The 24,458-nt window shown below is 41.6% G+C and overlaps 1 protein-coding gene across 2 annotated transcripts in view; it reads left to right on the top strand.

Moving 5' to 3' along the window:
- LOC132114419 (adhesion G-protein coupled receptor D1-like) overlaps positions 1-24,458 on the top strand; it is a 59,403-nt gene that overhangs the window by 13,178 nt on the left and 21,767 nt on the right. For both annotated transcript variants that reach the window (XM_059522506.1, XM_059522505.1), the window contains 7 exons: positions 115-188; positions 2,346-2,507; positions 2,676-2,735; positions 2,969-3,095; positions 18,004-18,111; positions 19,708-19,783; positions 20,955-21,096. In XM_059522506.1, coding sequence (XP_059378489.1) covers positions 115-188; positions 2,346-2,507; positions 2,676-2,735; positions 2,969-3,095; positions 18,004-18,111; positions 19,708-19,783; positions 20,955-21,096 — 749 coding nt within the window. The remainder of the gene's footprint in view (positions 1-114; positions 189-2,345; positions 2,508-2,675; positions 2,736-2,968; positions 3,096-18,003; positions 18,112-19,707; positions 19,784-20,954; positions 21,097-24,458) is intronic.

Here is a 24,458-nt window from a genome sequence, read left to right as displayed (position 1 = left end):
TAGAAATATAAAATATTTTTTTCATTTTACAAATTTTTATACATATATTTAATTTGATTTATTATTCATGTTTGTTTTCTTTGCACAGCATTTCAGTTATTTTTGTCACCACAGGTGAGAATGTGATGTCCACCTTCCCAACCGAAGCATCCATCAGTGTCACTGCTGCAACAGATACTCTGTTAAAGGTAAATTGTTCTGACCTGAGGTCACCTGTTGCACTTTCCGAATCTGCTTCCATGAGTTAGGACTGTATAACAGCAGAAATACAATTTCATCGCATATTACTCATTAGAATAATAAAAAAATAACAAATAAAAACTTTGACTAATGTATGTAAATGCAAACACATCTGTAATGAGGGTAAGGAATAACCTGTCTCTCTTTCCTCTCAGCGAAAGTACGAAATAAGTGCGTGCGGTGAAGTCACCAGTATGTAATTACGAAACCTATTTGTCTTTGGTTTCTGTTAGTTTGATTAATTAAGTTTACTGAAACAACCAAGGCAGGATTTCTCACTCATCAGCCTTAATCAAAACCATCCCAGCCTGGCTAGATTAACTGCAGTCAAGTCTGTTTTTTGGAATTTAAGATTCATGAGTTTATTTAAGCGAAATAACTAATCCCCCTAAAAATCCCCCGAAATACACTTCATAAACCTCGAAGGATTTATTTTTATGTCACCACTGTCAGCTAATTGCAAAAAAAAAAAAAAATCATTCCAGAGTAAATGTTATTTTAGTATTACTGATAATAGTTTTTGCTAGTATTTTGAATTAGATTATATATATCTTTGTTTTTTTTTTTTTGAATTTGAATTTTTTTGGTAATTTTGTTGTGTTTTTTTTGTATATATATATATATATATATATATTTATATATATATATATATGTCTGTATAGTTATGTGTGTATTAAGTTTTTAGCTTTAGTTAGTTTTACTTTAATTTAAACTAAACAACAATTAGTAATGTTGCCTTGGCAGCTAGCTAAAATAAGTTTAATTTGTTTATATTGTATTTTATTTCAGTTATGATTATAAACCTGTCCCAGACCATCACCCAGTCTGCCATTGGTCAGGCAAACAGAGTTAGACCCACCTCAAACTTATGCCATTGGTTGACCCAATTTAGTTAGCTGAGCTGCTCAAACAAACACTTCTCAAGGCAATCCGCCTACTTTTCTTAAAAGCTATTCATCTAGAATGTGTTTTTACATTAAAAACTTGTAACATAGGGCAGTGAATATTCTTGGGCTATGTTTTCTAAAAGTTTAACTTAAACCTGAAGTTGAATTATGTATTGAGTGAGATGCCAAAGATGTCCATCTAGTGCATTTTTACATAGAAAAACAAAGTAAAAACAGGGGAGTGGAGTTTAAAACCACGTTCTATGTGAACAGCCCCTTACAGTTGTTTCTGCATATTGAGCTGGGATACAGGAAGTTATTTAACTTACTGACATTTCTTGAAATAATTGCTCATCAAGATCTGCAGTGTAAATGTGAGCATATGGAGAGCAGCAGTCACAGAGAGCATTTGAATGCTAGTAAATTAAGTTGGCCATTCAAGACACTGACATATCCTCTAAAGGCTCTCAGCGGTGTTTGACACACCTCCTTTTACAGGCTCTCAATCTGTCTGCTCAGATTCTTCTCTGCGCAGTAATTAAATGGAGTGGACAAAGACAGACAAACACACACACACACACACACACAACAGGGCTTCCCAGACTACACTTCACACACCCTTGTATGATTAGGTGTTATGAAGCCGATGCAGACGTTGCTCTGGGAACATCCATGTGAGTATAGACACACACACCCTTGGCAGATGTACAAGAGCACAGCAGCAAATGAGGTGGAGGCCGGAGCTGTAAACACAAACAAATTCAGCTCTTTTGGAACTAATGTTTCCCCCCAGACTCTGAGGAAATGGAAAGAAATCAGAGATTGAACATCCACACAAATGACAACACTGGTTGTTATTGAGTAAGGAGGTCAAGTAGAAGAGAAGATTTTCCGTAATGGCCTCTTGTAGGGTATGGATGAAAAAAAAAGAGAGCAATTAGGTTCTTCAGACTTCTTTGGAAAGTTCAAGACTGGCATTCAGCTTTGCTGTTGACATTGACATTCACAAATCCTGTGAGATTGAGATTTAACTCAATAATTTCAGCTGGACTGTAAGCGCCAGCGATTCTGATGCGTGTTGTAATGATCGTATTAAGTTATGGGAAACCACACGAATATGCCATTACCAAGCCACACAGAGCCATTACATGTGATTGTGGGTCATTTTATGGAGTGCTGTTGACAAATATATAGTGGATATTTTTGTATGTGTTACAGAGAACCACAGAGATCCCCCAACCTGCCTCCACATACCTGACAAAGGCAGTTCAGAGACTTCAGGACCCCATGCAGATACAAACGCTCGACCTCCTTCAGTCTCTATCATTTAACTTTCCAAACAACACTATACCTCAGGAAACAGCCAGCAATCTTACACAGGTGAAGAAAGGACAATTGAGGGTTTTGGAAATCATAAAGAAACAGTGAACAGAATTGTAAATCACAGTGGGGAAGAAAAATAAAAATAGAAGCATCTTCACTGTTTCTTTTAGACACAACACACACACACGTTTTTAACTATGCATCATTCTGCTCTATGTGTTTTAGTCTCTACTGAAAAGTGTGGATGAGGTCATAACTGCCAGCGACTGGAGAGAAAATGACGAGGTAAGTTTAATGGATAGATTGATCTTCGGAAAGATATGAAGTCCATTCATTCATAAGTAGGTCCAGATGAATCTGCAGACTTTTTACACATTTCAGCGGTTCCTTTGAGGGAATATATGTAGAACTGAAAGAATATGTTAAATGGAGCTGAAGGTACTACACATTTATTGGTAGCTGAAAGAATGATCAGGTTTGTAATATACTTTGGACTTGTCTTTTATCGTGGTAAACAGTGGAGTCCAGTGGTCAGTGGGCTGGTGGAGACCGTGGATAAAGTGATGGTGCATATGGTCTCCAAGCTTCGGTCCAGCCCAGACGCAGAGGCTCCTTTGGCCATAGGGGGCAAGAGCTCTGTAGCAGGTCAGTACACAGTCCAAAACACTTCTTCAAACTTTCATTTCCAGAATATCTGTTCTTAAAAAATTCACACTTCCTTCTTCTTCCTCTACATTCATGACTGGCTTGAAGTATGTAGTATGTTCAAGTATGCTCAAAGGGGGACACATACCTAATACACATGCATGAATGCAGCATACAGCAATATGAGTGTGTCACAGTGTACAATTACCTTACTTTGAGATATGTAGTTACTTTTTCTTATTTTTTAGGAGCGTTGAAATGCTACATTTGCCTCTTTTATAAATATATACATATATATTTTTTAGTTTTTTCATTAAATAATTTTTTTTTTTTTCTTTTTTTCAGAAGTTAATTTACTGAAATGTATTCCAAGACGTGATAAATGTTGGAACATATATGAGAAACAGTTGGAACAAGTTGATTTATGTTCATAATGATTTGAAGTAGTCAGAAGTGCTGCAAATGAAGCAATCAAACTCAAATGTGCATGTCTATCTTGTCTTAAAAAAAAAAAAAAAATGTCTAAGGTTACGTATGTAACCCTGGTTCCTCGAAGGAACGAGACGCTGCATCGAGAACGTTTGGGGAACGCGTCCAGCGTGACGTCTCTGAATAATGTGTATAATCAGTCCAAAGGAAGGGCGAGACTTCATAGGCGGGTGACGTCAGAGACCAGGAAGCATAAAGCATGCCCGAGAATGCCCACACCGCCAGACTTTCAAATCTCTGCCTAGTGTGGAAGAGCACAGCTAAAGCAAGAGAAGGAGCCTGACAGAATACGGGGACAACCCGTCCAATGGCCAAACTTCAGAAGGAGTGAGTCTTGACCCCCAGGAGAGGGGAGATCAGAGGACTCGAGGCTTAGGATAACATCCTGATCACCGCTTAGCATAAGCTTCTTCTGGCCGGAGGCCTCAGCCTCAGCGCACCATTGAGGAAACATGTAACCAGAGGGTTTCTGCCCACTGACTGGCCACCGAGAGGGGCGCGGTAGGCCACCATGGCCGCCACATAGACCTTCATGGTGGAGTGGGTCAACCCTGCGGAGAGCCTGCAGGAACTCCAGCACTGTACCATACGGGCAGTTAACTGGGTCGAGCTGGCGGTCTCCGCACCAAGAAGTGAAAAGCTTCCACTTCAAGGCATACAGTTTCCTCATTGAGGGAGCTCTGGATTGGAGAACGGTCTTACAACCTTGGTTGAGAGACCGGAAGCTAAGAGTTGTGCCTCCTCAGAGACAGCACCTACAGCCTCTAAGCTCCATGCGGGGGCGCACCCTTCGCCTGCCAGAGGAGATCTCTCCTGACAGGAACCTCCCATGGAGTGCCGTCAAAAAGAGAAATCAGGCCCAGGAACCATACCCGGCCTGTCCAGAACGGGGCTACTAACAGCAGCCGGACTCCGTCCCGGGGCACTATCTCCAGAACTCCCGAGAGCAGAGCAATCGGGGAAAAAATGTACAGATGAAGCCTCGGCCATGTCTGTACCATGGCGTCCAGCCCCAGTGGAGCTGGATGAGTCAGAAGAAGCCAGAGGGGACAGTGCGATGTCTCTCGAGTCGCAAACAGATCCACCCGAGTCTGGCCAACATCTCTAACTCTGCTTCATCACCTCAGTGTAAAGCCGCCATTCCCCGGGCCTTGGCCCCTGCCTCAACAGGATGTCTGCTCCCATATTAAGATGCCCAGGAATGTGAACTGCTCTGAGCGAGAGGAATTCGTCCTGGGCCAACACAAGGATCTGGTACACTAGTTGTATAAACGGCGTGAGTGCAGACCTCCTTGGTAGTTGATGTAAGAGACCACTGCTGTGTTGTCGGTGTGCACCGACACATGGTGACCTCTTAGGTCTGGGAGAAAATAACGAAGTGCACGAAGCACGGCCAGCATCTCCAGGCAGTTGATGTGCCATGTCAGATGGCGACCACTCCACAGACCGTGGGCAGGGTGGCCACTCATGACCGCACCCCAGCCGGTGAGGGGCGCGTCTGTTGCTAGCATCCCGCGGCGACAAGGAGCTCCCAGCACCGGGCCCTGAGACAAGAACCAAGGCTTCCTCCACATATCCAAGTCACGTAGGTAGCGCTGCGTGACCTTTAGCACGCGAAGTGGGTTTCCCTCCAGGGAGAACCCCTTGGTCTCGAGCCACCACTGTAGGGGTCTCATGTACAGCAGGCCAATAGTATTCACGTTGGATGCAGCTGCCATCAGACCCAGCAATCTCCGTGACTGCTTGACAGTGAGTGACGGGCCTTCTCTCACTCTCGCGACTGCAGTGAGGATCGACTCGATCCGAGCAGGTGACATACGTGCCTGCATCGTGGTCGAATCCCACACCATGCCCAGATAAGTGGTTCTCTGAACTGGAGAAAGCACAATTTTCTTGGCGTTAAGCCTTAACCCCAGCTCTTTCATGTGAGCGAGAACGACATCTCGGTGCAGAACCGTCATCTGCTCAGATTGAGCTGATATCAACCAATCGTCAATGTGGTTGAGTCGTGAAAGTGTGGGGTGAGAGTGCAAGGCCAGAGGAAGATCCGTATTGGTAGGCTTTTGCCCCCAAAAGCAAACCTCAGGAACTTCCGATGAAGAAGGATGGAGATAAGTGCATCTTTTGATAGATCGTGACACACCAGTCCTTGGACTTGACCTGTGCAGGCGTGCTAAACTTCAGTCCCCTGACTGAGAGGTTCAAAAAGCACAGATCTAGAAAAGGGCACAACACCTCATCCTTCCTTGGAACAGTGAAGTACCGGCTGTAGGACCGGACTCTGCAACCCAAGGAGGGACCACATCGATGGTCTCCGTCCTCAGAGAGAGTCTACTTCTGTTCCATTACCAGAGCCTGCTTGGGGCCCACCAGAACTGGATTCTGTGGCCTCTCACTACAGTGTGCAGGACCCACTGAGACAGCCAAACTAGCTGCTCTGGAAACCTCCCAGGAGGTCACGAGCCTCTTAGCACCGCTACGTTTCCTGGCGGTAACTGAGAGAAGCGCTCGCTGGAAACCGCTGCACCCTGGAACACCGGCAGGGTTGGCAGATAGATCTCCTGAGGGCACTGAGGAGAGACGGGCACCGTGTAATGCGGTGTATACCGCTCTTCCCCAGAGGGGCCTGCCCTTCGAGGTCCTGAGCCGCAGCATCAGGACTCTCATAGCTGAAGTCTCCTAAAAACGACGTGCCTCTGACCCACGTCGTCTGCTAGGAAGACTAGACCAGAGCCTGCTCGGGGCAGGACCCCGTGAAGTACACTTGGCAGGGGCTCCCACACTGCCATGTGACCTCCTAAGGGAATCAGTCTCGCGAGACTGGCCTCTGGTGTGCCTAGAGTTACTAGCTCGGTGTCCTGAAGCAGCGGACCAGCAGGGGACGACCATACTAGCTGCTCTAGAGACCTCCGTAGAGGTAGCGAGCCTCTCAGCACCGCTACGTTTCCGGGCGGTAACTGAGAGAAGCGCTCGCTGGAGACCGCTGCGCCCTGGAACACCGGCAGGGTTGGCAGATCGATCTCCTGAGGGCACTGAGGAGAGACGGCACCGTGTAATGCGGTGTACACCACTCTTCCACAGAGGGAGCTGGCCCTCAAAACGTCCTAGGTCTAGGCGTCAGGACGTTATGATGAAGGCTATCCAGCGAAAACAACGGCTTTCCACTAGAAGCCTTCGGCCTGGGAGCGCCACTTTGACTCTAGCGTCTGCAGAGTACAAAAGTGACACCCCCGGCACGAGGGGCTGGAACATGGTTGGGAGTGCTCCGCCCAGCAGCCCCTGACCGCCTCAACCTCCTCAGAGGAAGAGCGGTACACACGTGTTCTCACATAAGAAATTACATCCCTAGAGCCCCTGCACATCTAACTTCACATAGTCAGATAAATATTAATATATAGTAGTCAACAACCAGACGAGTCAACACGGTCTGGTGTAGAAAAAAAAAACTCACATAAAGATGAAACAATGTAATACACGCGTTGCCTCGGCAGCGTGCATGTTCTATTTTTTTTTTATATATATATATATATGCTACTCAGTCACACAGACAGCATCAATCTCCTCAGAGAAAGACGAATGCTGCAGCGAGCTCTGCCTCCGAGGACGAAGAAACAACAGCACGGGTTTTCAAACCTCGAGACCGAGCTCTAGATCTAGTGAACACGGGTGGAGATAGGAGGAGCCGTCTCCAACCCGTTCGCCAGTTCATGTGCGATTCCCGCTATCGCGGTCGCCGCCATGCATCAGCCCCAGCGCGACCGCAACCGCAAGATCACATGCACGGATACACTCCTCATAGCGTGCCCGACGAGAGAGCATGCAGCAGCAGCAGCGAGCTGTATCAGAGGGCGAAAAACCCACAGGACTCTGCAACCCAGCGCTGGTTTCCAAGCCTCGAGAACAAGCTCTAGATCTAGTAAACACGGGTGGAGATAGGACGAGCCGTCTCCAACCCGTTCACCAGATCATGTGCGATTCCCGCTATCGTGGTCGCCGCCGTGCATCAGCCCCAGCGCGACCGCAAGATCGCATGCATGGACACACTCCTCAGAGCGTGCCCGGCGAGAGCGGAGAGCTTAACAGCGAGAAAAGCACAATCAGCCCCCCAAGAGCCGACTGTGCGAGCTCCACTCCTCATTAATGCTGCTTATTATAATATTAGGCATAATATGCGTGTGTAACTGGTGCTGGTGTGACTGGTGCTTGAAACAACTGGCGAGCTCATCGACGCCTTTCCATATCAATCTCCTCTGAGAAAGACAGGCAGTGCGTCGCGCCCTCTCATCGGGGAGAAAGTACCGCAAACGCGGGCTTCTGAACTCCCAAGAGCAGGCGCCGGATCTGGTGGCTAAGAAAGAAGATAGGGACTTGAAAAGACCCGTCTTACATTCCTTCCAGCAGATCCGAAAGCGAATCCCGCGAGCACAACCACCGCTCCGTTTTTTCCTCGACAAAAGCGGGGCTGGCACCGCGAGAAATGCCAGTGAAAGCTCTCTCCTCAATGAGAGCCTTCTGAGAGTGAAGCAAAGGCTCGCATCGCAGCCGTTAACTCCCTCGAGAGCTGACACTGCGCGCTTCACTCTCAAGCAGACAACACACGAGCTGCGTGTGTCCCTACCTTTTTTTTTTTTTTTTTTTGGCAGGGAAAACACACAGCCTGAACGCTGCCTGCTCTCGCCCAAAACTTCTCTTGATTGAAGCTTTGACTATGGAGTTTATCAGTGGACAAACGACACTAAATAAGACTCACAAACAGATTGCTGAAGACACAAGGCTGATTTCCGGCTTTGCCGCTCATGCTTTATGCTTCCTGGTCTCTGACATCACCCGCCTATGACGTCTCGCCCTTCCTTTGGACTGATTATACACATTATTCAGAGACGTCACGCTGGACGCGTTCCCCAAACGTTCTCGACGCAGCTCGAGTTCCTGAAGAGGAACCTTACATTATATGAAATGAATTAGATATGGCTCATAACATCTCTTGATCTGCTCTGTGCAGATTCCAAATGATAAGTCTCCCTCTGAGATTCCACGAGTCAGCTCTGTCTCTGTTCCTCCCTTTGCTATTATAATCAGGACTAGGGGAGTTACGAAATACATGTAATGACGTTACGTAGGCTATTTAAAATAAAAAATATGAGTAACTGTATTTTCTTATAATTACATTTTAAATAAGGGGTAATCAGATTACAGTTACTTTCGAAAAGTGTTTTAGATTACCAAAGTGATTACTTTTAATTTTAATGTTATTTCTTAATTTAATACTTAAGTAAACAGTCTGGGGATTTTAACCAATACGGCAACTGATTCTCTGTTGAAACAAAAAAACTGCATACTGCAGCCTGTTCATTTAGCGACTCCTAGTCAGCGTGCATACATGCTCATCATCACGACACAAACATTCTCCTAGAATTCACACTTTGCATTCAGTTAACACATCCATACAAATCGTGCATGAAATAAAAGTTTATGTCAAACGTTAGCTTTATGTGCTTTACAGATGAACTTGAAGTCTTTATTCATTTGAAATGTTCAGGAATAGATCATCTTTGGCTCGGTAATGCGAGTTCATGATCTGATTCGTGAACAGATGATTCTTTTGAGTAGGGCTGGGTATTGTTCAAAATCTTTCGATCCGCTGCCAATTTTGATACCTCAGTTTCGATACCGGTTCCTAACGATACTTTTTTCGATACCATATGTTTTAAAATCCACTTCAGCATAAACACAAATACTTTAAACACAAAACTTTTATTTTTCACCTTAATTAAAACAAATTCTGGTAACACTACACACTCAGGATAACATTATAAATACAACTGGTTGTGCTTTTTGGATAGGGGTGCGCCATTCAGGGGCGGACTGGGACCAAAAAGTTGCCCTGGACTTTCTGGCCCACAGCAGCCCACCACATCATAACGCAAACGCCCCTGTTTTGATGTCATTTATTAATTTAATATTTAAGTAAACAATTTGGGGATTTTAACCAATAGGGCAACTGATCCTCCGTTGAAAAAAAAAAAAAGAACAGCAGCTGTTCATTTAGCGACTCCTAGTGAGCGATACATGCTCATCAAGAACAAACATTCTTCTAGAAATCACACTTTGCATTCAGTTAGCAGATCCATACGAATCATGCATGAAATAGAAGTTTATAAACTCAAACGATAGCTTTATGTGCTTTACAGATGAACTTGAATCCTTTTTTCATTCGAGATGTTCAATAATAGATAATCTTTGGCTCGGTAATACAAGTTCATGATCCGATTAGTGAACCGATGATTCTTTTGAGTCAATCTTTTAAAATAATAATTTATTTCGTTTAACAAAACCAGTGTGAAAACCAGTGTTTCACAAACTGGATAGATCTGAGGTGCAGAGCTCACAAAATCGTAAGCCCGAAGTCCCGGAGCTATTGTGTTTTCCAGTCCGATGGGCTATCGTAAATAGTGATGTAAAATTCCCAACTTGATTCGCGTTGTTCACTCGCTTGAAGGGGTGAAACGGATCGTAGCTGATCGTTTGCACTTGTTTCTAAATATTGCTGATTCAAGCATTTTAAACAATTCACGCGCGTTCGGAGCTTGCGCTCACTCATTCAAAGCATGCGCTGCAAAGAGCATTTCAGACAATGTGCGTACAGAGAATTAATTCATCTTTCACATATCGTAACTTCTGAATGAACACATACACACACAATTATATCAAAATAATTGTCTCTGCAAGTATTCTCGTAAACACAGTCGGTTATGTTTTCGCGCGTGTTCGGAGCTTGCGCTCACTCATTCAAAGCACGCGCTGCGAGCAGCATTTCAGACAATGCGCGTACAGAGAATTAATTAATCTTTCGTGTATCATAACTTCTGAATGAACACATACACACACAATTATATCAAAATAATTGCACTTTGCTGACTCGGCATCCACTTTTATAAAGTGTAGCCACACTTTAGACCTCTTTGGCATTGTAAAACGGAAACCAACTACACTTGTGTTGTGTGACTGCGAGTATCTTCAGAAATCCTCCCCGTCACGTCACGTGGTGGTGGACAGCCAATCACAGCTAATTTAGGTCCTTACATGCACGTATGCTACAAGCTCACACAGACACAGCCGCTTGGCAAAAAAAAAAACGGCCGCTTGGCTTTTGGAACCGAAATTTGGCACCGAAAGATAAATAATTTTTCCATACTCACAGTATCTAAGTTTTTCGTTCAATACCATAAAGGCATCGAAGTTCAGTACCCAGCCCTAATTTTGAGTCAATCTTTTAAAATAATCATTCATTTTGTTTGACGAAAGCAGTGTGGAAACCAATAGTTCACAAACTGGATAGATCTAGGTATGTTTCCCAAAAGCATTGTTAGCGAACTGTGATTGTTAAATATTGAACTATAACAACCAGTTAGTATTAAAATAAATCACTATTGATTCCTATTAAAGCAACTGTATTCAAGTTTTTCAGTCAAGAGTATTGAGTGATTTTTCTCTGTGTGTTTGGTGTTGTATTAACATTAAAGGAATAATTCACCCACAAATTAAAAGTGTTTTATTTTGTATACCTTCATGTACTCACTCAAAAGTTGTTTTAAACCTGAATAAGTTTCCTTCTTCTGCTAAACATTAATGCTATTTTGAAGAAGGTGGAAAACGTCTCAGGTTACGAATGTAACCATGGTTCCCTGAGAGGGAACGAGACACTGCGTCCTCTGAGGGGACACTATGGGGAACACCTCGTCGTGACCCGTGTCTGAAGCGTACTTTGAAAAACGCCAACATGTTGGCCGGCGACAGCCTCTGACGTCACTACCAGCGCGACTATAAATACGCACCCGTAGGACCCATCACTATCTTCTTCGTGAAGCTTGCGTCCGAAGCATGGCAGGGAGCTAGAGGACGCAGTGTCTCGTTCCCTCTCAGGGAACCATGGTTACATTCGTAACCTGAGACGTTCCCTTTCAAGGGAACTTCGAACTGCGTCCTCTGAGGGGACACTATGGGGAACAGTATACCCACGCCGCCATGCTGAGGGGAGTGCAGACCAGAATCATGGCAAACACTAAGTACCAACTCTACCGCTTTTCTCTTCACCGGGAGTCGCCCCTGGGACGGTCTGACGGCTGCCTTATGACATTATCCCTTACGGCCAAAGGCCTAAGCTACATACCCAACTTATCCTGTAGGGCCCTGGCCCGGGGTAGAGCTAAAGGCTTGGAATCACAGAGATTCCTTTAAAGGGATACGGCTAAGAGCCTGGCACTTTCCTCTACCAAGTCTTTGCCTGTCACACAGGGGCTACTGCTAGCTTTCGCAAAACCTGCCGAAAGGGCTGTCCCCACAGCACTCTAGTAGCGGCGCCCTGTTCTAGATAGGTATCCGAGGATACCTAGGTGGAGTGGTGCCCAAGATGAACGGGGCTTAAACCAACTCAAGAAAGGGCACGAAGCAGCAGCGTGAAGCCCTTACCATCTAGGGATTTTAGAAAGAACGCAGAGACTAGCGTGCGAACTTACCACAATGTGGATTTCAGAAAGTGCGCAAAGACTCCCGTGCACACTTACCATAACATGGATTTACAAATACTGTTCTAAGGAGGGGTTCTCGTGGAACTCTGTCAGAGCAGCTCGTAGAAGAATGGCCCGGGAGCAGAGCAATTGGAGGTCTCAGCCCCTGCCTCAGCAGGATGCCTGCTCTCACAGAGCGTCTCAAACAGTATGTGGTACTGGAGCGCTCTGAAGAACCGGGAATCAGTCTCACAAGAGAGGAAGACACCGAGCTCCGAGCAGCATGCTCATAGGTGACCCTTTCAGAAAAGGGGAGTGCTGCTGAACTACCCGAGAATTGCTTTTTTCCTTCCCGATGTCAGCCAGGTTCACTCACAGATGTCTCTCCGTCACCACCATGGCCGCCATAGACCTGCCCATGGCGGAGGCGGCCTGCTTGGTAGCTCGGAGAGAGAGGTCTGTGGTGCGGCGCAGCTCGGCTACCTGGTCAGGTGAAAGGCCCTCACCTGTATCCAGGTCCTTCAGCAGGTCAGCCTGGTAGGCCTGGAGCACCGCCATCGTGTGCAGTGAAGCCACAGCCTGACCAGCTGCCGCGTATGACCTGCCATTTAAGCGGGATGTATCTTGGAGGGGCTTAGATGGCAAAGCGGGAGATTTAAGAGAGGACGTTTGCCCCACAGAGAGATAGCAAGCCAGCGTCTCTTCTACAGGGGGCATCCTCTCATAGCCGTTCTCATGCAAGCCCTCGATATTAGCATAGCTCGTATGCTGAAACCGGTGGATGCGAGAGGAAAACGGCCTCTTCCATTCCTTTTCGACTTCTGCATGTAAGTCAGGCAAGAATGGAAGGCTCACCTGGGCTGGAGGGCTATGGTCAGACAAGTACCGCTCAGCGAGGCGACCTCGTGGCGCCACCTTACTGGCACGCTTCCATGGCAAATCTAATTTTGCCGTGGCGCGATCCATAACCTCTAACAGCTCCTCATACGCGGGACAGGAGGATTGAGAAGGCTCAGCCTCAGCTTCTTCACCACTCTCAGACATCTCCTGCTCTTCCTGGGTAGAACCCAGCAGAGCACTAACTTCAGTGTCAGAATGGGTTAATGATACCACATCTGCCTCCTGAAGTTCGCTCTCGTTCACCGCCGGAGAGTGTGAAAGGGAAGGTCCCTCTCTACACTCCTCAGCGAGATCCATTTGTGATCCCCACGAGCTCATTCTCCTCCGTGCCTCGGCAACGGCGGGACCTGAGCCGCGGGATCCAGATGGCTGTCCCTCTTTCCTCGAAAAGAGAGACAAACGAGAGTGGAGCTTTCTCAGAGAGAAACGCTCGCAGTGCACGCAGACCGCCCCCTCAAGGACATCGCGCGCGTGCTCTTCACCCAAACAAGAGACGCAAAGAGTGTGTGTGTCATCGGGTGTCAGATAACGCTGACACGGATGCACACACTGTCTAAACGCCTTGCTAGTGGAAGCCATGATGAAAACAGTAATAGATCGCTCTTACCGTTTTGGTCGTATCTCAGATGCACGCTTCAAACAAAACAGTCAACTGAAGACGAAGAAGATAGTGACGGGTCCTACGGGCGCGTATTTATAGTCACGCTGGTAGTGACGTCAGAGGCTGTCGCCGGCCAACACGTTGGCGTTTTTCAAAGTATGCTTCAGACACGGGTCACGACGAGGTGTTCCCCATAGTGTCCCCTCAGAGGACGCAGTTCAAAGTTCCCTTGAAAGGGAACCAAACAGTTGCTGGGCCACAGTGACATCCATACTATTTTTTTTTCCTACTATCAAAGTCAATGTGGACCAGCAACTGTTTGGCTACGCAGATTCTTCAAAATATCTTCTTTTGTGTTCAGCAAAGTTAATATAGGTTTGGGACAATATGTGAGTGAATAAACAATGACAGAAGTTAAATTTTGGGGTGAACTATTACTTTAATTCACACTGCAGCATGTAGCGTACTGTCCCTTTAAGACCTGCACGCATCTGATATACAGATATATATATCTGTTTCTTTTAGTTGTTTACTTTCATTGTAGATGTATCTGACAGTCTATACATAAACCTTGTGTGTTTGACAGTATTAGCACAAAACATAACTTAGTTCAGTAATCAGGGACAGTTTTCGTGCCGCGCTTTGAGTGTGCTCAGAAAAACCGCACGTCAGAAAAGCACACAAATGAAACATTTAAATAACCAGGAAGTCTTTAAAGCAGATGCAAAAAAAAATATTTTGTGAATAAGTGCAGTGTCTCTTGAGAGTAAATCTACCGCTGAGTTAACACGGATTCATTCTGTGTGCTAGAAAATGTTAGAAAAACAGCAGCAATACATAATTCTGTAAAAAAAAAACTTTAACCTCTAACTTTAGCACTCACTATTCTAATTCTATTCTAAAAAAAAATCTAACTAGCTTGCTATACTTTTTCTATTCTATCTGTTTTCTTTTTTATTTATTATATTATTTAAAAGCCCTTGGTGTGTACTGTGTTTAAGCTAACTGGGACTTTATATAGCACTTATATCATTGCTCTTTTGTTGTTTTTGATTGCTTCCACTGTCCTAATTTGTAAGTCGCTTTGGATTAAAGCTTCTGCTAAATGACTAAATGTAAATGTATATAGGCTTATATACATTTTGTGACTGACGACGGCAATTAATTGCACCTGTTTCCTTATTTGAAGACCATTTGAATAATCACATTCAAATGTGTCAAAAAATCACAAACATGACATTTATGAATAAAATTATTTTATACACTTTAGTTATATCTAATTTGGCATTTTCAATTAATGTAGGCCTGTTACATTCTTCTGATTATTAGGCCTATTCATATTATTAAGTTACTTTTATTCTTAAATTAATATTACAATTGTTTTGCCCCACAATAATTTTATAATGCATCACCACAAAATTGGCGCTGCGAGGTAAAGATTAGGCTAGCTTACTCCTTATTGAAAATGTTTTTAAAAAGGTCTTTCAAAACAGGTTTATTGATTATAGGCCTGTAATTAAAATAAACACTGCAATCATAATGAAAAAAAAAAAAAGGTTTATTTCAAGCACTGACTAAAAAAAACTGTTTTAATGCAGTGTCAGATGCCGAAAGCGGCGTAAGTTTTTACTTTCACTTTCTAGTGAATCGACTGAGATTAAGAGGTTCACCGCATAATTATTGTGCAAAGTTTGTACATTGCTTGTGTGATATCCATTGGTTCGTCTTCCTGGTTTGAAACAAATGTTTACAATATTGCGACATAACCAGCCCCCCTCCTTGAAACCCTTTGCGGTTGGGGGCAAACCCTTTGCGGGTGCGGTTGATTGATTTAAGATTTAAATGACAGATTTTTTTGTTGTTCATAGAACTTCTGTGGAAAACTGATGTTGTTAAAAATAAAATGCAAAGAAAAAACGAATCATCACTTTTATTTAGAGTTGGAAAGCATAAAAACAAAACATGCCTTTGTCTTGCATTCCTTTGTGTGTTTTATAGCTTAAGTATTTCAAAGTATTCTAAAGTATTTAGATTAAGTTACTAAACCTGAGTAATCTAACCCACTAAACATTGGACGTCGGATAGACATGCAGATCTTGTCTATATTAGGTCCGTTGGTCCATGACCATTTCTGAACATCTATTCGACGTCCAAACTATGTCCACTATTTGGACGTCCAACCATGACCCAACTTGAACGTCATCTTGACGTTCAACATTTGACTTTTGAGCTGGGTAATTTTTTTTGACGTCATTTGGACGTCTAGGAAATTTACATGATTAATATGTAATATTTGTTTTATAGGGCCTATCAACATGATTAATACATGAAGAGTTCAGATGCAAAAGCCTCTAAGTGCCATCTGAAATTTTCTTCTAGAATGATCATTTTTATCAAGCTTGTATATTTAAGTGCAATAATTTCACTTAAATGGCAATGCAAATTACCTATTAATTGTCATTTAAGTGAAAGTACTTAACTATACAGGCTTTATAAAAATGATAATTCTAGAAGAATTTCAGATGGAACTTAGAGGCTTTCGGATCTGAGCTCTTCACATACAGATTATTTAAAACAAACAGGATTTATGATGTGAATGGCCATTTATTTATTCAGGGCATGTGTTTTTTTCTGTTTTTCTTTATTTGGTTTATTTAAAGTAGCCTATCAAGTTATTTCTTTACGCATACATGTATTTTTGCATGTATATGTTTATTTATTTGGAAATGCAATTTGTGGAAAATTATAGTTCAGAAAATAATTTAATGGTAACATATATTAGGCCTATCCTCCTTATTTCTAATTTAAAAAGAACCAACAACAGCTAAAGGACAGGCGAGGACAACTCTCTTTGGGCTTCGGATTTAAATCAAAGAGACAAAAACCAGTAAACGCCACTCTGATTGGCCGAGGCAGCATGGCAGGCATTTCGCGCGAGTGTTCAACCATTGCAAAATGACAGCACAGCTTTTCAGCCTGCATCGCTGGTGAATTTATTTTTGAATAAAGATGAAAATGGTGATATTGAATTGTGATTTGTAGTTGTATAACTGTAGTGTTGTATGTGGTCCCATGTTTCCAGAGGACGGAGGACATGTTTTCTGTGCCAGTTAATTTTCCTGTAGCTTTGTTTGGCTCAACAGCTAGTTTCAACAGGAAATGCATTACACCTTCGTATGCATCTCCAGTTATCACCTGCTGCTGAGACAATCAAGTGGAGTTTTTGGAAAATGATCTAGTCCCATTTCAGAAGGTGGCATACTGTTCCAGATCATTTTGTGTTCCTGTTGAAAGTAGAATTTGGTAGAATTAACAACCAAAAGGAAAAATAACTTTTTCCTAATAACTTATAACTGTGGGGACCACAGTTATAAAAATGACGTTCAAAATAAGTCTAAATTTGATGTTGAAAAGATGTCCACAAATTACCACATTTGGACTTTAAATAGCCCTTACACGGAGGTCCCACGGACGTCAACATTAGATGTGCGGAAGACGTCGAAAAAAGATGTCGCCTGTCATTACAAAACAACCTCTTCAATGGACCGAATTTGGACGTCTAAAAATTACATGAAAAAGACGTCACTCCGACGTCACATTGCGCAGTGGGAATGAAACACATTACTGATTACTTTTTAAAGCTTGTATTTTGTAATCTGTAGTGAAATACATTTTAAAAGTAACCTTCCCAGCCCTGATGATTATACTGTGTGAGAACCAGAGGTCACTTGAGAAAACCTTATGAGCTATTATTGAACTTCACCGTCACAGTCAGTGAATGACGCATAAATAAACACAAGATCACAGATGATAAAAAAAGAGCGAAGGACACTCTCTTTGAGAATCTCCTAAGAACAAGAGAAGATGTTGAGAAAAGACTTCCCATAATATTATTCAGATGGCGCCCTGCAATAGCATTGTCACCAACTTTTTATAGCATATACTGTACCACTAGTGTACCAGATAATTTAATTTTTCTGTGCCATTTTTAATATCCCCAGAAAAGTGAATATGCTGTTGATCCTCTATTTTAAGTAACTCTGTTCTTTTATATTTACCAAGGCTGCGTTTGTCGTTGTTATTGTCATTCTTAATATTTTTGTAGAAACCATGATACATTATTTCAGGATTTATTGATGATTTGATTCCTTTATTTAAAGCAAAAATCATTTGTAATATTATAAATGTCTTTGGTGTCATTTTTGATAAAACAATGCAATGTAGCTTTCAGGTATTTGTTTTCAATCAAGTAAAAATTGCTTAAAGTTTATCAGACAATTATTCAAGACATGTAACAAGAACAGTAACTGTGCAGTAAACTGTAATACAAATACATTACAAATTACAAACAAAAGAGCTAATATACAGTTGAAGTAAACAGTGTTGACTGTATTTTTTCAAATGTGTCTAGATTACTCTCTGATGAAGATCCCTCAGAACTACAATCTGCAAAGCTACAGGTTCCCCACACAAGGGAAGAGTTACATCTCAGTACCAGGAGAGGCCCTCACAATGCAGTGTGAGTATGCACGTGTCTCAAACCCTAAAACCCTAAACACTGGTGTTGATCCATATCCTGATCCTGCAGCTTTATAATAATAATAATAATAATTCTTTACATTTATATATGCGAGCGATAGATGAAGAATGAGGGTTGCGATGTTTCCCATGTGGAGGCGGTAATTATGAGGGTATTAAACGTTTTGTTTGTTTGACACCATTTTGGGGCCATCTACCCTCAGCTCCTCTGGCATGGTGCCGAACCTGAGCCCCGCTCCGTTCATTATAAAAGCGGTTTTAATAATCTATTAAAAGCTCTATTATCAGAAATGGCACATAAATGCTAGCACTGGCATTCATGTGCCACTGAACCGCTTCTGTGCTGCCGGACATATGGTACACTTCATTAACAGAACCTAGCAGAGCTTTTATACACCAGTTAAAGACTGCAAGAGAACGTGCGCAATGAAACACTCTGTATTTCCACTGGGCCAAGTTTCTTTTAGTCTTAATAAAAACATTGGTAGAGAGATTTTGCCCATTGGTTTGTGACGTTATTGGCCCAGAGCTCATCTCAGAGGAGTTAGTTTGGGCACAGTGCTATTACATGTTCGGTCCATAAACACCTGTAAAAACAGTAATAAGTTGCATCAGTTCTCAACCAAAACTGCAAACAAGCATAACTATGCTGCTTTTTTCACAAGATTGTACTTAAAATTCTCGTTGATTATCCATATGTTTTGATATTTTTCTGATGAACTAAAAGTAGAACTTTGGTAGTTGAAATAAAATCGCAATATTAGATGAAAAACTTAATGGAAAAAAAAAATGGAAATCACATCATAAAATGATATGAAATAAATGTTTAATTATGTTTATTTAAACATATTTTTGTCTTGCTCAAATTGCTGAATCATTTTATTGCTTTATTAGACATCAGTTAATTTAGACATTTACAAAACATAAATAAATAAAAGGCACTCTTGAGTGTCTGTTGATTTCATTATTTATCTGCCACTGTGATCAGGTTTATTTAAACTGGTTGTTGTTGATATCTGGCCTAGACTAATTTAAATGCCTCTAAGTGGTTTCTGTACTCAACTTCTGCATAAAAAGCTTGTTGCAAATGGTAGTTTAATTAAATGTAATACTGTAAATAATACTTTGATCTCAATCATAATGTCAAATATTTATACAATTTTGTGGTTCTAATTCTGACAATGATTAAATGATATTACCATAATGGTCCACAACAGTTATGTTACAAGGTTATTTACACAAATACTTCTGTCAAATTATGATAATAATGATTGTGTTTTCATGCAAATACCGAAGTTGAACTCAAAGGGAAATGGCCTTATGTATTTATCAGTTTTGAAGTAGAGTGTAACATATTTTCCCTCACACACGTGGTGGTCCCTCACCGTGCTCTTCTTGCGTGTGTGTGTGAACACACATCTTTCCCATTAGAGCTGCAGTGAGAGGAGTGCATGCAGTGTCTGTGATAATGAGTCTATCCTCTCTGTGCATTTCAGCGGCAGCACAACACATTCTTTAACACACACATGCATCTGTGTGGTCAAATGTTAATACTTGTATTTGTTTCCCCCTGCAGCTCAGACCACAATCGTGGGACTTTTCTACCACAAAATGCACAACTACTACAGAAAAATAAGCCCTCTACAAACAAGGTAAAGTGTATGTGTGTGTGTGTGTGTGTGTGTGTGTGTGAGTGTGTGTGTGTGTGTGTGTGTGTTTCATGTTGTACATCGTGTTCTTGCAAGCTAGTCTTTATCATTGTCGTTCTCTCTCATCTGGGCCTCTGCGTCTGATACTCCCAGCCATTAAGTCGACTGATAACACTCTCTTTCCGTCTCAACAGCCATGATCAGTACTCATCTCATTAATGTTTTTTTTGCGGTTTAATTTTTTTAGCACAGCTCTGGAACTCAGCTAGCCTCTTTTTTTACTGCAAAAAGTTGAGTTACTCTTTGTAACCGAACTGGCCAACAAAGCTGAGAGCTGCTGCAGGGTAAAATCTTGTTGATGTCTAAACATTTATGAGAGAGCCCAAAATAAAATTTATACAAATGTTATATGAGCTGTCAGTTATATACAGTATTGTAGATTGCCAGTTTGTGCATCAGTTATGTGTTACATCCTTACACCATTGGATTGCGACAAAAGATTTTTTATATAAGTGAGTCAGTGAATCATTCATTCATCTGATTTGTTCAAAAATCACTGTTTCATTTAGTCATAGATGGCCAGACAGGAAGTGGTGCTTTAGGAACAGCAGAAATACCAGGGATGTGATTTGTATATTTTCTGACCTCTGAGAGATGACCCATGTGATTTGCATAGATACGAGGGTTCCCGCCTCCATGTCTCTATGAAACTGTGATCCAAAGATATTAATCTGGGCCTTTATAATGTTAGTCTATGGGATCAGCTCCTGGGGGGGTTGGGGGGGGTTGGTTACCGGATGAAGATTGGAATTGTGCATATGGCTTTAAGCTATAATGTATCCTGAAAATTCTGTATAATTCAACCAATCAGATAATGACTGTGACTGGCTGAGACTAATTCTGCTGTGGCTTAGTAAAACAGACAATGTAACTGAATAATGTAACTACCTCTTGTTTAATGAGCTGTTCCATAAATACAGAACCACAATCTTGCTGTTGTTCTCTCTACTTATGATTATTATTATCTTAATGCTACCATTACGTGTTATTATTGGTAAGATATTAGTTCTTTGCAGATAGTTGTTATTAGCATTTTATTTTATTTTTTTGCTCATTATGTAGGGTTTGTAGAGTAGTTAAAGTGTGGATAATAACTGACTGTCCGTCTCTGCAGGATAAATGAGGCAGTGGATTTCAAAGATCATAAGATCCAGATGGCCAGTCATCTTATTTCCCTGAAGGTGGAACCCTCTCCTGCCCTGTCACTCAACCTGTCCACTGAGCCGCTCATCCGGATTGTCCTCACACATCAGCTGGTAGGAGATCATCAATCCTCGCCTCATTTTGTTGATATTGGCATTCAGTCAGGAGTGTGGGTGCTTGTGTGCATTTTTTGTGTATAACAGTTATTTGGTATGTTTGGAAGATCATATATATTTTAAAAATATATATATATATTTTGCTTGACTAAGATCACAAAAAAAATTTGTAAAACAACGGCTTTAGGGTCAAGCAAAAAAATTCAACCAACCATTTCATTTAGCAGTGAGCCGATCAAACGCACTCACATTCATCAGCCAACATCTGGCTCTCAGCAAATCAGGTAGACCCAATATAATTAACATAAATTCATATTAATGACCCAATTCAGCCTGGCAGATTCGTCATCAAGCCAGTAACAGAAAGTACAATTCCAGAGGAGATAAGACATTCACAACAAAAATAGAAGAAAAGTCGTTTTTGACAAAAAATATAACTTTTTTCAGTCATTTCTGTCACCATATATTAGAACCAGATTTTTAAGTTGCTAGAGTGTAATTTTTAAGCTTTCAAATGGTATCTCGTGGCAAGGTCGTTCAAACATTGTCATGCATGAATAGAGAGACTGGTGAGATTTTCTAATGTATCCCCACACATTTCAGACTATTTGTGACTGTGTATTCTGAACATTGAGGTTTGATTGATACATAGATTTCTTCTAAACCTACAGTCTAACCAGAATCATCACTTTATATTTCTTAAACGGAACAGAAATATTTCTAATTAGTTGGAGGAAAACTTGCAAAGACCACTTTTTTCTTACTTACTTTTTTTGCTGCTGTGTTTGTGGTTTTGTCTTTCGGTGAGCTGTATTACACAAGAACCCCAGGATTCAGAACTACCAGGACTAACCATGGAAATCCATTTCAGCTTGCATCATCCCTTGCACTTTTTTTCAGCTCTGAGACATCAAGAGCGTTGCGCCAAAAGAAAAGTGGTTCTGAATGCTGGAGCCATAAGCCTTGAGGTCTTTTGAGAAGGGAAAGATGATTTGGTTTAACAAGGAGCTTATTTGGTGTGTGCGCAGATGCTAAGACTCAGTTGAGGATGCATCTGTCTGCCAAATTTCCATGGGAAACCCATCAAAAATGGATACAAATGGCATGTAGACAAGTTAACCAATACAGCATGTTTTTGGAGAGTATTTGCCGTAAAAAAAAAAACAAGGAGTTCACCATAGCATTGGATTTCACGCACCATGTTAGACACGTTATTCATCAGCTAACCCACATTTGACAGCTCACTATGCTCTTGACCATTATATAAGACCATTATATAAACAAAGATTTGTTTCATTAAATAAACAAGGAAAAAAAAAAATTCATTGTTCCTTTTAAAGCATTTTTAGAGCTTTCCAAATCAAAACCATGCTGGCATGCATGTAACTATAGAGACTATAGTTTGTTTTGCTGGCTTTTTATGGTTTTGTGAGGGATGTTTTATTTTGATGATGTGTGTTTGTGGAATTGTGTCTGTGTACAAAAGACCGTTATGCTGAATAAAAGGAGGCTGCTAAAAGAATACATCCAGAAGCATGCTAAAAGTGATAGTTTACTCAAAAAATTTAATTACTAACCCTCGACTTGTTTCAAACCTTGTATGAACTTTTTCTGCTGAATATTGGTAACCAAAAAGTTATTTTTTGTTTAATTTTTGCATGCCCGTGCTACACATTATTCAGACATTTTTTTATGTCCTTTGCTCATAGTTTGAGTGATTGTCTAATTAATCCTGAGGCACTGGCTGTCTGTGTGTGGGACTGTCCAGAACAGAGCCATTAGTGTCAGGCCAGTGTTTCATGAGTAATGTGTGTGAGCTGAATCCCCAGATCAATAATCTGTCACTGCATCTGTGATGGAGTACAGTGATAAGACTGTTTAAAATAATGGTCTCTGTGTTGTGTTTTAGCCAATGTCTTGTTAGGTAGAATGATTCAACTACAGTTAACAACAGGTTGTCGCCGCTTCTCAAGGTAAATTCACCCTGTGATCAGAGCGAGATTTGTGTTGGTTCATTCCCTTTGAAATACACTGGAGATTTGCAAAGCTATATATTTTCAAAATCAACTAGTCATTAAACTAGTCAAGGGTTTTACCCTTCAAAGCACTGCCACTAAAATATTACAGCTAAGCAGTTGTTGGATGGCTAGTTAAACACCCTGACCCATCCCTAAACTACAAAAACTGCAATCTAAGCAACAATCCAGAAACCTAAAGCAGCAATCACTTTTCTTCTTTTCTTCTGCTCTCCACTCCTCACCTGTCTGGTCTCTCACTGGCATGAGGTGAAAAAATGGAAAGAGTGATTTCATGAGTATTGCTGGCGATGCTCAGTGTCGAAATCAAGAGGATTAAAAAAAAGATTTCTGACAAGCTCTCTCTGCCTTTACAACCTAATAAAGCTTTAGCGGCGCAGACACAAAACAGAGCATACTGCTACGCATACTGAGTGCAATTGTGTGTGTGTGTCGCACTGTGTGTGAGCATGTACTTGCACGTATGTTTACAATAACCAAAGACATTAATAGAGGCTGTTTATTAATTTTAATACAACAAACCTCTAAATTTGATGTGTATATGAAGTAGCCTGGACATTATTAATGTAATCATCCATTGTGCTGTGTTCATGTGAATGTGGTTTTGTGTCCAGTAAAGATATTTATGGGTGAATTACTGAACCACAAGCAGATTTTGACCAGAAAGTATTTCCGCTGTGGTTCAGATATAATCACAGATTCACACAGCAGCCCTAGTGGCATTACAACTTGTAAAATAATCAATAATGGGGTTTTTAAAGGTACAATAATGAACAGTTGTCACCGCCAGACAATTTTTATAACTCCCACACCCGGTTCCTGTCTGAACTCACTAACCCAAGCCCCAGCTTACACTCTCCCTCGCTCACACAATTTTCAGTACTAGCTTAAAGACTCTTCTTAGTCACTCAGCCACTCATTCACTTACTTCAATCCTTTACATGTTCAGTTACTTGCACATTCACTCAAATTCACTTATTCATTCAGTCACTCATTCGCTAACCCACTCATTGATTCCTCATTCTCTATTCGATTTCATTCAGTGGGGAAAATATTATAGCACAATTTTTTTTTATGTTGGATTTAAAGTTTTGCAAGTTTCTGAGCAATACTGTCAAACTAATTTCCCTATTTAAAAAATAAGAGACTATTTAGGCTAGGGGTGATTAGGCTAGTATTATTGTGAAATATTATTAGAATTTAAAATAACTTTTTTCTATTTTAAAATACTTTTAAATGTAATTTATACCTGCGATGGAAAGCTGAATTTTCAGTAACCAGCACTCCAGTTTTTAGTGTCACATGATCCTTCAGAAATCATTC

Source organism: Carassius carassius, chromosome 34 (genome assembly GCF_963082965.1).
Source record: "Carassius carassius chromosome 34, fCarCar2.1, whole genome shotgun sequence".
NCBI lineage: Eukaryota > Metazoa > Chordata > Actinopteri > Cypriniformes > Cyprinidae > Carassius > Carassius carassius.
The sequence above is the reverse complement of the archived record's forward strand: the minus strand, read 5'-3'. Positions and strand labels throughout refer to the sequence as shown.